The sequence below is a fragment of the Ananas comosus genome, linkage group 25, assembly GCF_001540865.1.
Source record: "Ananas comosus cultivar F153 linkage group 25, ASM154086v1, whole genome shotgun sequence".
In the NCBI taxonomy this organism is placed as follows: domain Eukaryota; kingdom Viridiplantae; phylum Streptophyta; class Magnoliopsida; order Poales; family Bromeliaceae; genus Ananas; species Ananas comosus.
The window spans coordinates 3,595,889-3,609,752 of NC_033645.1; the positions used below are offsets into that span (position 1 = coordinate 3,595,889).

Consider the following 13,864-nt stretch of genomic DNA (forward strand, 5'->3'; position numbering starts at 1 on the left):
AGTGATGACCGGCCCCAGTACACTAAAAAATAAATTATAATAAACTAATACTTGTACCTACGCATGTATGTTATGTATGTATGTATGTGTAATAATAATAATCAAAATAAATTTGTCGAGTTGTAGAACAACTCTTTCTTCGGTACCATATTGTTCTTCTTCTTCTTCTTCTCACCTCGTTGCTCTGCACTCCTCATGACTTTTCCTCCTCTCTTCTCTCCCTGCATCCTTCTGTGCTTGCTCCCAACACTAAGATATCTAAGATCTTTACTCTGTTTGCTACTCGGCACCAACGGCTCAAATCCTTCCTACATACATATGCATGTGTGTCCAAGCCCAAATCCCGGTACATTAATTTCTTCTTCTTTCAATTCCCCCCATTTCCCCCCCTTTTTTTTTTTTTTTTTTTGTGTAATGTAAAACACAGCGTGATATTATGTACTCTCGTCCGTTCCTCCTCTTTACCAGCTTCGGTACATGCATTTGGATTTACTACACTGGTTTTACTTTGTACGCTACTCTAGAGTCATGGGTCTCATTGTTGAACAATATAGTAAGAAATTTTTGGCTGTGTTTTGACTAATTAACTTTAACCTCTCCTCGAAAATATATATATCGTTGTTTCCTCTTCCGGACCGAAGATCTGGACCGCTAGATTTACCAGATCGGACGGCTCTAGATTTTAGCGAGCTGAGCCACTTTGGATCTCGCGCGCGTCTCAATTATTTTTCTTAGCTTTGGGGACAAATTTCGAGTTTACCGGTCACCACTAATAGACATCAATTTCCCCTCAAAAAAATTTTAAAAAAAAAAATTGCTGAGTAGAGCTATAAATAAATTTCCCTAAAAAAGCTTCTCGATCCCGTTGCCGACACCGACACAGAAGAAGACGTAGACACCAAAATAAAGGCCAAAGATTATTCCTCATTTATTAATAATGTCATTATCCTCCCTCTTGAATCTTGATGTGGCTTTAGAGCTAATTAATAAGTGTTAGTAGTTTGTTCTGTTACAATTAGAAACACTTTTCCAAATTATTCTGGTTGAGACCTTGTACTTTCCTCTTTAACTATTCGTAACGCAGTGAGATATCTGAATCTTTACGCTTTCCTTTCCTAGGTAGGATTTTAACTCGGAACAAAAACAATGTCATAGGATAAGACCCCCTTACACTCAATGGCTAGGCTCTATTTAAGCATAGCATGCTAATTATTAATATAATAACATAGTAGTCTCTAATGTGGGTGAAATGTCACCGTCGAGCTTGCAATGAGTTACTATCAGAGAGGTGGAGTGGGTGTTGAAAACCTTCTTCTGCTTGATTCTGCAGTAATTAGTGTCCTTAAGTAGTTGCAAATAAACATTATTATTACTATTACTATTATTATTATTCTTAGCACCTAGTGCGCTAAAACGCGAGCCAACTTTTGGGTCAAGACGGTATTGCTAATCCCAACGCNTCTGTTGCAGTGGCCCGCTTCAATGATTTGAGTGCGTGGCTTGTTAAGCTGACGAGTTAGTTTGGTGAATGTGGATTTTGGTGGCATGTTAAGCATCGCCGTATAGCACGCGCAAGAGTGCTTCTAGACGTCCCCCTTTTTCTTTTCTTCATATTTCAGCGAGTTCCATATGCTGATGATTCCGTGATTATATGCGTGGCCGGATCCTTCTAAATATATGCTTTACTTGAGCTTCGATTGTGCAGGTTTGCATTGCTGTTATCTTTTAGCCCACGGCGCGCAGTTTTGACAGTTCTGTAAGTTTTTTTGGGACTAATTTTTAGTTGTCATTTTGGACAAAGAAAGATGAAGCAGCATTTGGATACTGTTAGCAACTTAGCATAAGCTGGGTGGGAAGAGAGGAAATTTTATTGCAATTCTTAGGGAAAGAAATGAGGCTTACTTCTTGTGTTATTAGAGTTTGCAACAGCATGGCATAGTTGACAACAAACTGATGTTTCTGATATATTGGTGGGTCAGATATCCTTTTTGCTGAAAATTTAAAGTTATATGATAGGTTGCCACACTTTGGACCTATATTATTATTCATTATCCTCTTCTGTTAAGTAATGCAACCTTGCCTTGGATAACCAGGGGGATATCTTTTGATCTACCATTCATTCTTCTGCATGCGTTTCATTTCAATCCTTCCTTGATTATATACTGATGCACAAAAAAATTCCTTTTTTGGCCATATATCGATGTAAAATAATGGCATGTTGGTCAAACTCCAATTAAGAACTTAATATTTGACTACTTCAAATCCATTATGCTTTGCATGTATAAGAAGCTAAACTTTGCCCTTTATATTTTTTGTTTGTGTTGAAAAGGAATATAAGAAACTACACATAGTGTCAGCTACTGAAGTTGTCAATCAGTATTTATTTGGAATCCTCTTAGCTGGTTTCTTTCTCAAAAGAAAGTTTCTTGTGTGTTTCTCTGTGTTTATGCAAACTCAATTATATAAGATGAAAGCTGGTTTTTGAGGCCATACTATCTGGTCCTAAGAGGCAGGTAGTAGCTTACTTTTTATTTTCCGCATGATCTTATTCCTACAAGGCTACAACCATTTCTCCATTCCACCATGAACTTTTTTCATTTGATTGCTTCGTGTTGAGCATAAGACCCGTTTGTTACATGTATACAAGTGCTTGTTGATTAACTATTTATTCCTACCAGGCTGCAACCAATTCTGCTAATTCGAAGTGCTTGTTGATTAACTATTTGTTCCAAGTTCGTTTATTGCCAAAAGCTGTGAATTTAGTATATTATGTTTACAGATGCAATAACTGGATGGAAGCAACATCATCCACTCTTTCTCCTCTTCGGCATCTAAACTAAAGCAAATGGGGTTTCATTTGAGAATTGTTCTGGTGTTTGTCAGCGGGTTTTTCTGGTTGCAGTTTGTCTGTTGTGGTTAGTATTATGATTCCCTCCTGAACTGCAATAAACAAGAGGACGAGCAATATAGTTGCAGTATTTAGAAACACATGTTGGATCTGTTTGTGAGAAAACTTTCAGTATCAATATGTAAATGTATATTTGATCGAATATGATGTCCTCTTTCACATTGCCGCATCTAATCGTCGCCTGGGTTTTCTTGCAGAGAAGCCTATTGATCAAGCTGGAACGCTAAATTGGATGTGTATATGTGCTGCCAGAGGACTTAAAAACACTCCCTCATCTAACTGCTCTGCATCTTGTCATTGCGCCCTTGGTACGTGCATATGTGCCACTAATGATTTCTTTCCATTTTCGTTTTTGAACAAAATGTTTCTTTCTCCCTTCTTTAAGTTCTCAAAATAGAAAACAAAGCCATGCTAATTATGTTTCAGAAACAATGGAAAGCAAGTCAGGTTATCCTGTGGCAGATTTAAACCAAAAGAATAAGATAAAGAAAGGATAAAGTTGCTAAGCGTAACATTTGTCCTTTTTTTTTTTCGACTCCTCTAAAGAGTTTGCGTTCCTAAGGGAACCTGAATAAGCTGGCGTTTTTGAGACACTTCTAAGAATGAAATAGTGTTTGTTGTGTCACAATTATCTTTTGTTATGTTCAAAAACAAAGAAGAAAGAATAAAGTTCCTGTGGCAGATGAAACAGGGGGGCCAGAAGGATCATGGAATTGCTCATGCACCTCACAAGATACCCCTCAAGCACCAGGAAATATCCACAATACAGATTGTTTCACCGCCTGCAACTGCACATCTGGTAATTTTTTTTTAACTGTTCCAAAGCTCTTATAGAGGAAGTGATCCCATGGAGAAGAAGACCTGGGAAAAAAGAATGTAACATATATGTGACATTGGATGATTGGAATATCAAGTTACCAACACAGTTAAATGTTATCGTACCACTGTTCAATATGTAATTCTGTATGGTTTGTCCAGGTTCTGGAGGGACCCCTGCTACCAGAAAGAAGCACGTATTTAGTAAAGCTGTTGTAATCATACTCTTGCTCTGTGTCGTCCTGACCACTATTGCTCTTTTTTCATTAGTTGCTTGCTATTTTTTGCGGAAGGATAAACTTTCTTTCCAGTCAAGGATATATTCTTTTGATAAATATCACAGCTCGAACAGCAGATCAAATTTGATAAGCAATCGATCAGCTTCTTCTCCTGAATCTGTAGCCAAAGTCAGTTCAGGATTTGGGCTCAGAGGTAAGTTGCACTTAGGTTGCCAGTTACATTTTAGTTTGATTCCATTTTGAATTACACAAGTGATACCTACAACTGAAGAAGCTTGGTGGAGATGTAGTGATTTATGCCCAAATTATTGAATTAGAATAAGTAGAGCTAACAAATGAGTAGTTTTATTTTGTTGTTTGCATCTATAAGTTAGCCCAACTGAAAGTAAAATCTTATCTGTGCTGCAGGAATTTTACACAAACTTTCTCTCGTTTTTGTGAGTGAAAGAGGAGCTCTACCTGGCATTATTGTCCGATTTTCCTTTGGTGAACTAGAACAAGCAACCAACAAATTCTCAAATGATAATTTGATAGGGGTTGGTGGCAGCAGCAATGTTTACCGTGGCCAACTAACTTACGGAGAAGTGGTTGCCATAAAGAAACTCAGGCCACTTCAAGGGGCAGATGCAGATTACGAGTTTTTGTCTGAGGTGCCTCCTAGAAAACAGCTATTTGTATATGTCATTTTTTAATTCTTGCACATCAATCGGCTTATCATTTTATTCGGAGTAAAAACCAACTACCTTTGCTCAAGGTTACACTCAAGCATTCACAACCTTTCCTCTGTTCTTCTTTTTTTTTTTTAATTTGGCATCCCGGAATCATATTTCCTTCTAAACTTTGATGCCTCAAAGCAGATTGTGCATATCTGTGGATGTGTTGCCTTTTACAATGCATTTAGTTTTAATGGTAGAATTATCGTGTAATATAACCGTTGATGATTATCTTTATACTGCTCTGTAGTCGACAGCTTATCCCCTGAAAGAACAGTAAATAAAAAACAACACAAGATTTCAATTTGTGGAATGAGGTTTAGAATTTCCTATTCATGATTATATGAAATTTAACCATCAAAGGTTCAGCGACCGTCAACTTCCTCTGACGTACGAATGTTTCAATTGCTTAAACTTCACAGATCGAGTTAATATCCAGACTCAACCACTGTCATGTGGTGCCTTTGATAGGATACTGCTCAGAGAACCAAGGCAGGCAATCGGAAAGGCTCTTGGTTTTTGAATACATGTCAAATGGTAATCTGAGAGATTGTCTCGATTTAACAAAGGGTAGACAACCCATGGACTGGGAAACCCGTGTGAACATTGCAATTGGAGCTGCAAGGGGCTTGGAATATCTACATGAGGCAGCTGCCCCAAGGATTTTGCATCGAGACATCAAGTCAACCAACATTCTTGTAGACGACAATTACAGAGCAAAGGTATACATCTTGTTTCTTTAAGGCTTGCACGACCTTGTATTTTATATCTCCTCGACATAGTATATTGCCCTTCTCAGTGCAAAATCTCACTGTTTATATTACTAAGAGTCTAAGACATACATTGTTGTGCTGTAATTTTGTGTTGAAACGACGGTTAAGTTCTTGCAGGGCCTTCAACACAGTATCCTGAAGCCATGTTGGGCGGTTCCTTGTAGTGATATACAGTACTTTTGACAATTGTGATGAATTACCAGTAATCAGATAAAGATCTAACTAATAGTCAATGCATTACATCTAACTGTTCTGTGCTTTTTCTATGATTCGCAGATAACGGATCTTGGCATGGCAAAACGCCTGGTGACTGATGATTTAGCAAGCTGTTCTAGTTCTCCAGCAAGAATGCTAGGAACGTTTGGATATTTTGCACCTGAGTATGCTATTGTCGGAAAGGCCTCACTAAAGTCGGATGTTTTCAGTTTCGGAGTGGTAATATTGGAGCTGATCACTGGGCGCCAACCAATCCATAAATCACCAAATAAAGGAGATGAGAGCCTTGTGATATGGGTAATCTTTTATGATATCTTGCTCTTCTGCCTTCTAACAGATTGTTTTGGCTGCTATAAAGCAAATGTGTAAAACAATATGCATAAAAATGTAGGCAACAGCTCGATTGCGAGATAGTAAGCTAGTTATCTCAGAACTACCTGACCCTCTTCTGAAAGGCAAGTTCCCCCAAGAAGAGATGCAGATAATGGCTCATTTAGCCAGAGAATGCTTGCAGTGGGACCCAGACTCGAGGCCGACCATGAGCGAAGTTGTTCAAATTCTCTCAACTATTGCTCCTGATAAATCTAAGAGGCCAAAACTACCTACGAAATTTCTCATGGTAAGTTTCTTTTTCTAGTTTAATCATACTGATTTTACAGGAGGAAAAACTTCTCCATAAACAGGCTCATCTCCAAGCAGTGTCATATTCTTAGTAACTTCGATATGCTGCCACAATAGTTTTGGTAGCATACCGTGTAACCATATGGTTTTTAATTTCTGAGTCAGCGAAGAGCTCTTGAAATACACTTTGAGTGGCTTTTTTTTTTTTTTTGAGAGATAGATAGCATGCTACCCGCTTTGTTTATTTCATTTAAAAATAAACTTAACTAGAAATGTAAATCAACTAGGATTCGAATTTGAAATCTCGGGTACCAACTATCAAGCCATTTGCCACTTGCGCTAGGGACGGTCAGTACTTGAGTGGCAATATTGGTTATGAAATTTAACTAGCATACATTCATTCTGTTCTGCAGCAGAGCTCTTCTTGCAGCACCAAAAGCTTCTTCGACATCGAGAGAGCAGAAATCTCCTTTGCAAGGCAAGATCTGAGCCAAGCACCTTTAGAAAGATGGCAAATGCAATGCTCATTACCAATAGCGGCAGATCGAAATCTCTCCAACGACAATCCGAAGAACATGGAGACTATTTTCTCTGCTGAGTATATAGAGGGACTGATAATGCTGACTTCGTCAAATGGCCGTCGGAGTTGGCAATCTTCTGATGATGATATTGTTGACCTTACAGAGCCCCGTTTTGAGACATTCACCCAGACTAATGTGCTCAAGTAAAAGTCATGCTGAGTTGATTATACAGCTGGCAAGGAGTCTCCGTTGGGGATGGAGGCAGATGAAGACGAGTTGTGATTTAGGAAAATTTGAGAAAAATATAAAACAAGAGAGAGGTGGTGGCTTGCGCCTGCGGATATTGTGACGAGTTTGCGTACCTCCTTGGAAGTAGACCTTTGTACAGACTACAGACTACAGACTACAGAGATGATGGTGATCAATGTGAAAATTAGGCTCGTAGACATTGTCAATTCAGAAAATTGCCTGTAAGCTTATTTTGTTTTCTTGGACGGTTATTCTTGAGTAAATCCTACATTTTAGAACAATATGGAACCGTTAACAAAAATCATCTTCACATTATTGCTGTTGTATCCTGAGCATCACTGTGGGAATAAGCTAAGGTGCTTCATCACTGTGGGAATAAGCTAAGGTGCTTCATGGTTCGCGCATTCTCCTCTATGTTATTCCCTCGTGGTCACCTCAGCCTCTGTTCAGGACTAGAGGGTGAGATTGACTATGTTCGTCGATGTTTGCGCATCAATTCATGCATATCATCGTATAATTTGAACAAATCGAGATTAAACCAAAACAGACTAGCCCTATCAATTCCTAATAAAATGAATATGCAGGAACATGGCTTCATCATTTATCAAATAATTAGCAATCTTGCGAGGAGCAGTAACTAAAGATGAAGTTTGCAACTTGAAATAAGAAAATAACCCAGATATCAATTGCAAGGGTTAGCAACCCCCAAGAAGCGGAAAAAAGGGGGCACATAGCAAAGAGAAACCATCCCTACAAAAAAGGAGCGCAAATCACAACATGGAACAACAGAATGTCCCGCCCGCGTATTGACTAAATGATTATTAGAGATATAAAGGGGGAAAAAAACCGAAGGGCAGGAGGAGATAGGAACTCCACTTATCAAATCCCAGTAGTCTTAATGCGCAGCCATTGCAACTCTTTTACCCTTCTTGGGCAACAAGGGTTCTTTCCCTGCCAACACCCGGGATAGAATATCAGCTTGCTTGGTGTTCCCTTCGGCATTTAGACTTTTGATCAGAGCTTCACAGCCCTTTTGGTCCACCACACCTCCTTTCGCTTTGATCTTACAAAGTATAGAATAAGCTGGCAGTGTCTTTCCTTCGACATACAGTGCATCGAGTACTCGATCGTAGCTCGAGAAGCTGATATCGCAATCCCTCTCCAACCCAAAATCCGCGAGCTTCTGGGCCTCCATCGCCTTGCCGCTATCACAAAGGGTAACCAGCAGCTTATCGAAATCAGGGAAGCACTCGTTGTTCAACATCAGATTGATGCGCCCAAGTGCTTCCTCCACATGCCCCCTCATGAAAAGTGCTTCTAGGATCTTGTGGACCATGTCCATGTTCTCCTTCACTCCCTTCTCGATCATGCTCTTCATCACTCGGCTAGCAGTTTGGACCCGGCCGTCATCGAACAACGCCACCATTACCGAGCGAAACAGAGATGGGCTTGGCATGTGCCCTTGCTCCATCATGCTGTCAAGTGCTGACCTGGCATCTGCGGGCTCTCCTTTCTTAAGGAAGCTGTCGACAAGCAAGGCATAGGACTCGGCCTCTGTGGCGACACCCCGGCGTGTCATGATGCTTAATATCTCCATTGCGGATTCGGGGACGCCTTCCTTTGCATGCCCGCGGATCAGATTGTTGAAGGCCACTGTATCATCCACCCCTTTCTTCATTAACTGCCTGAAGAAGGTTTCAGCCTTCTTCGTCTCGCCGTTGCCGCACAAGTGTTCGATCATCGGATTGTACGCGGATGCCTCCAAAGCGGGAGTCTGGGGATCCGACAAGGTCCCCTTCTCAAGAACCTCATCGAGCGTCTGCACCGCACTGCTGTAGTTCCCTCCCTTGCACAAGCTCTCGATCAAAACGCTGTACTGCATGGGATCCACGACGACGTGCTTGAACTGACCGGACTTCTTGTGCGCTTCGATGGCTCCATCCAGGTCGCCCGATTTGCACAGAGTGGATACCAATCGAAAGAAGATGGACTTGTCCTTTGGGGTGAGCCGCCGCTCGGCCATTTCGTCGAGCGCCTTGCGGGCCTCCGCTGTTCTACTGGTATCGTCACAAAGCCCCGGCATCAGTGCTGCAAAAGTCTTCTCGCTGGGCCTGAGCCCTTTGGCGGCCATCTCGCCGAACAGCCGCAGCGCGTCATCCACCCGTCCAACGGACACGTAGCCTTTGATCATGATGTTGTAGGAGATCGAATTGGGCGGGCAATCCGTGCGGGCCATTTCGGCAAACACCTTGTCCGCATCGTCCATCTTCTTCGCCCGGACCCAGCCGTTGAGCAGAGTGTTGTAGGCGACGGGTTCAGGCGCGATGCCCCTCTCCTTCATGTCGGCGAAGAAACGAGCGGCGGTGTCCATCTTGGCGGAGAGGCAGAAGCCCCAGAGGAGGGCGTGGTAGGTGGAGAGATGCGGGGCGATGCCGTCGCGGAGCATGGAGTTGAAGACCCTCTTGGCCATGAGGACGCGGCCGCTGCGGAGGATGGCCTTGAAGAAGGCGTCGTAGGAGCGGACGGTGCGGGGGACGCCGAGGTCGGGCATGCGGCGGAAGAGCTTGACGACCTCCTGGGGGATGCGGCTGCGGCCGTAGGCGTCGAGGAGGGCGGCGAGCATGGGCTCGTCGGGGCTGACGAGGCGCTTGGGCATGTCGTCGAGGATGAGGCAGCGGGCGTGGTTGAGCATGGACGCGCGGGCCAGGATGGACACCATCTCGGCGTAGGTGGACTGGTCGTGGCGGAAGCCCGTCTTCTCCACCCACCGGAAGAAGCGGAGGGCGTGGCTGGGGTGGCGGGCGCCGCGGAGCACGCCCACGACGACGTCGCGGTCCAAGTGCGGGCACAGCGACCGGATCGAGTTCTGCAGGCGGGTCGTCCACGGCCGCCGCGCCATCATGTAACAGATCGTCTCGTCCAGCCGATCCGGGCTCTCGCCACCGCCCCCGCCCCCGCCCCCGCCCCCGCCCCGCCTCGCCTTCCGAGGCGACTCCCCATCCCCATCGCCGGCGGACGAGGAGGAAGCGGGGGATTCGGGCGGAGGAGGATCGGAGGGAGGGGCGTCGGTGGTGGTGGAGAAAGCATGGAGCAAGACCGAGGCGGAGGTGGAGGGGAGGGGGGTTAGGGTTTTGGAGGTGGCTGCGGTGTAGGCGAGGGAAGAAGAGAGATGACGAGCCATTTGGGTTCGTTAGATTTCGCCGCCCTCCTTGCGGGGCTCTCTCCCACTCAGGGTTTTGAAGAGCGGCGGGCTGTTTGCTGAGACCCTGTTGAAGAGCACACTAGCGTCGACTGTGCCGGACGAGGGGAGCGCAAAGAGTTCATGGGCCTCCTTCTAAATGTGCGGCCCATNGCGGGCCGCTTGCTGAGACCCTGTTGAAGAGCACACTAGCGTCGACTCAACTGTGCCGGAGGAGGGGAGCGCAAAGAGTTCATGGGCCTCCTTCTAAATGTGAGGCCCATTTAGAGCTCGGCCCACAACGGGATAGGCCTGACGCTTATCCGTAGGTCCGTCAGCCATTCGCGAAACGGGTCGTAGCCCCTAGGCCCTGGGGAAGTGCGAGAAAAGGAGATGCGCTGCGCACGGCCGCAAGACGAGTTAAGCCCGTTACTAGCTCTATGCTCGGCGACCATGGGCTCCGCACGGCACCGTCGACGGCTTCAGCTTCAGCTACTCCGCCTGCATGCATGGAGGAGGAAGCGGAGACGGAGGCGGAGATGGAGACGCTCGTCTCCCAGCACCGGTCCCTCCTCCGCTCGTGCTCCCGCGGCCAGTCTCCTCCCTCCCTCGGCCAGAAGCTTCACGGCGCGCTCCTCAAGTCGGGGCTCCGCCTCCTCACCCCGGTCTCCTCCGCCCTCTTCCACATGTACGCCGCCGTGGGATCCCCTTCCTCCGCCATCCGCTCCTTCCGCGAGCTCGCCCTCGCCTCCCGCTCCCCGGTCGACTGGACCGCTCTCATCTCCTCCCTCGCCCGCCGCCACTCCCTCCCCGCAGCCGCGCTCCGCCTCTTCCGCTCCATGCGCCGCTCTGCCGTCCCCCCCGACGCCGTCACCCTCCTCGCCCTCCTCTCCGCCGCCTCCCGGCTCGCCGACCCGGCCGCCGGCGCCGGCGCCCATCTCCTCTTCCTGAAGCTCGGAGTCCCCTTCCGGGCCCCCGCCCGCAACGCCGCTATGGATATGTACGCCAAGTGCGGCAGGATGGGCGAGGCGCGGCGCCTCTTCGACGAAATGCGGGAACCAACCGTGGTCTCTTGGACCGTCCTCCTCGGCGGCGCGCTCAGGTGGGAGGGGCTCGACAGCGGGCGCGAGATGTTCGACCGAATGCCTCAGAAGAACGAGGTCTCCTGGACGGTCATGAGCGCTGCCTGCGTCGAAGCTGGGCTTCCTAGAGAGGCCTTATCCCTTCTCGCTCGGATGCTCTTCGGCGACCCACCTGTAAGGAACCTTAACCACATTAGTTTGTGCTCTCTCCTTTCCGCGTGCTCCCAAGCTGGTGATCTAACTCTCGGCCGCTGGATTCATACCCACGTCACAAAAACAGGCTTTTCCGACGAACACCTTCTCCTCATGGTGGGCACAGCTCTTATAGACATGTACGGAAAGTGCGGGAGCATCAATGCTGCGCGCAGGTTGTTCGACGCATTGCCCCAAAGAAACGTGGTTGCTTGGAATGCATTGCTCAGCGTGCTGTCGATGCACGGGTTGGGTGCTCAGGTGTTACAGCTGTTCTCCGTGATGACTGCAGAGGAACCTCGCCTGCAGCCGGATGACATCACCTTCGTCAGCGTACTCAGCGCGTGCGGCCGCTCGGGTCTCGTGGACCAGGGTCGGAAGCTCTTTCAAGACTTGGTCCGGATCTACGGTTTGACGCCAAAGGTCGAGCACTATGCATGCATGGTGGATCTGTTGGGCCGGGCTGGTCATTTGGACGAGGCAGAGATGCTGGTGAGGAACATGCCCTTCCGCCCCAACGAGGTGGTGCTGGGTTCTCTCCTCGCCTCATGCAGTCTTCGCGGTAAGCTAGAACTCGGCAAGCAGCTGATGCAGGAGCTGGTTGCGATGGACCCACATAACACCGAGTACCACGTTCTGCTCTCCAACTTGTACACTTCATGGGGGATGCGTAATGAAGCCGACGGCCTTCGAGAGGCAATGAAGAAGAGAGGCATCCGGAAGAATCCCGGGATCAGTTATATTGAGATTGACGGCCATGTGCACAATTTCACCGCAGGGGACAAATCCCACCCGCGAACTAGAGAAGTGTACGCAATGTTGGACGAGGTGATTCAAAGGCTGCGGCACAGAGGTTACGTGCCAGATGCTGCTGCCCAGGTTTCTCCTATCAGTGACGGAAATTGGGATGTGCGAGAAGAGCGAGAGCAGGCACTGTTGGTCCACAGTGAGAGGCTGGCTATATGTTTGGGCCTGATCAACACGAGAGCTGGTGCAACACTGCGTGTCTTTAAGAACCTTCGCATCTGTTTGGATTGTCATGCTGCGATAAAGCTTATCTCCGATATCTATGAGAGGGAGATCATCGTCAGAGATCGGAACCGCTTCCATTGCTTCAAACAAGGAACATGTTCGTGTTCTGATTATTGGTAGATGGAAATAGAGATCGACGTACCCAACTGTGCACACTGCAGAGGGCTGTTACCCAACGATACTTCTGTAAACAAGACAAGGCAGATGGTAAAACAAAATATTTATCTGCTTATATTCAAATTTAGAGGAAACATTGGAATCTAAATTCTAAAATGTGATGGATGGTGAATTAGTAGGTGGTGCACAGATATTAGAGTTCACTGGGTGCAACGAATAATTGCTTCCTCGACTGGTCAGCGGGGTGGAGAGTTGATGAATGAACACCAAGTTTTTAGTCCCACATCGCTCCTTTCAACGGCCAGCACTCACGTCGCAATAGTTTATAAGAGAGCTGTGAGGCGAATGAGAAATGGCACGCAGCTGCGTGGTGGGCACAGAGCGAACTATTCTTTCGCCTTTTACTAAAGAATACCGTGTGCCCGCCACTCAAAGCAGCATACGCCTATTTTTGGAGGGCCCTTACCTGTAAGGGTGGGGCCTCAACAAATCAAACTAAAAAAATCATTTACACCCTTATATGTTTATAATATTGATAGAATTTTCAATGAATATCTGTAAAATGTAAAAAAATGTTAGGAAGAAGTGTGTGTGCGTGTGTGAAAAAATGTTAGGAAGAAGTGTGTGTGTGTTTTGAGTATATAAGGAATTCGGAAATATAAGGAAGTTGGAATTTTTAATTTTTTGTTTCTTGGATTAATCTCTCATTTTTTATTTTTGGATTAATATTATTATTCTAGATGGACCACTCATCCTAAGGATATTTGGATTAAGATTATTATTTTAGGAGAACCACTCATCCCTAAAAGAGAACAGCTATCATTCTATTCCTACAATTTTTGAACTCAAGACCAAAAAATTGAAAGTACATACTAGCCCTTGTAAGGGGGTAGTCGCCCAAACAACTATATACCTGTTTAGAGTCTTAATAATGGTTTGGAGTTGAGGAGACCGTACGGTAATGGGTCCTAATTAATGTCGATATAGAAGTGGTGGGTATCATCAATGATAACAGGGATTAACGACTCATAAATTGGATTCGGTTTTGTCTATATCTAGTGGTCCAAAAGGTACAAACCGGAAGCAAACTGCGGGGAGGCCGTTAATGAGCTGCTGCATATGGGCCCCACCCCCGGCCTTTTCATTCTGTGGGCTAGCAAAGGACGAAGGTTAGCTAATGGGCCTTAAGGGTTGTGGAGGAAGAAGA

At 46.0% G+C, this 13,864-nt stretch overlaps 3 protein-coding genes across 11 annotated transcripts; 2 read left to right on the top strand and 1 right to left on the bottom strand.

Moving 5' to 3' along the window:
• On the top strand, window positions 156-7,371 carry LOC109729003 (receptor-like serine/threonine-protein kinase NCRK). 8 transcript variants are annotated; one of them, XM_020259593.1, is made up of 12 exons: window positions 157-346; window positions 1,471-1,705; window positions 1,802-1,970; window positions 2,780-2,915; window positions 3,106-3,216; window positions 3,591-3,707; window positions 3,887-4,156; window positions 4,372-4,613; window positions 5,099-5,398; window positions 5,726-5,962; window positions 6,057-6,284; window positions 6,700-7,371. In XM_020259593.1, the coding sequence occupies exons 4-12, from the start codon at window positions 2,846-2,848 to the stop codon at window positions 7,012-7,014; spliced, it is 1,890 nt and encodes a 629-aa protein (XP_020115182.1). In that variant the 5' UTR covers window positions 157-346; window positions 1,471-1,705; window positions 1,802-1,970; window positions 2,780-2,845; the 3' UTR covers window positions 7,015-7,371. The 8 variants fall into 8 exon arrangements, with proteins under 8 accessions (XP_020115187.1, XP_020115182.1, XP_020115181.1 ...); XM_020259592.1 differs by having other exon boundaries at window positions 1,806-1,970; XM_020259591.1 differs by lacking the exon at window positions 1,802-1,970.
• Window positions 7,598-10,384, bottom strand: LOC109729000 (pentatricopeptide repeat-containing protein At2g37230). Its single transcript, XM_020259586.1, has one exon. The coding sequence runs from the start codon at window positions 10,235-10,237 to the stop codon at window positions 7,952-7,954; it is 2,286 nt and encodes a 761-aa protein (XP_020115175.1). The 5' UTR covers window positions 10,238-10,384; the 3' UTR covers window positions 7,598-7,951.
• LOC109729002 (pentatricopeptide repeat-containing protein At5g15340, mitochondrial) lies at window positions 10,415-13,137 on the top strand. Of its 2 annotated transcripts, none has more exons than XM_020259589.1 (2): window positions 10,415-12,747; window positions 12,834-13,137. In XM_020259589.1, exon 1 carries the CDS (start codon window positions 10,675-10,677, stop codon window positions 12,658-12,660), a length of 1,986 nt encoding a protein of 661 aa, XP_020115178.1. In that variant the 5' UTR covers window positions 10,415-10,674; the 3' UTR covers window positions 12,661-12,747; window positions 12,834-13,137. The 2 variants fall into 2 exon arrangements, with proteins under 2 accessions (XP_020115178.1, XP_020115179.1); XM_020259590.1 differs by having other exon boundaries at window positions 12,837-13,137.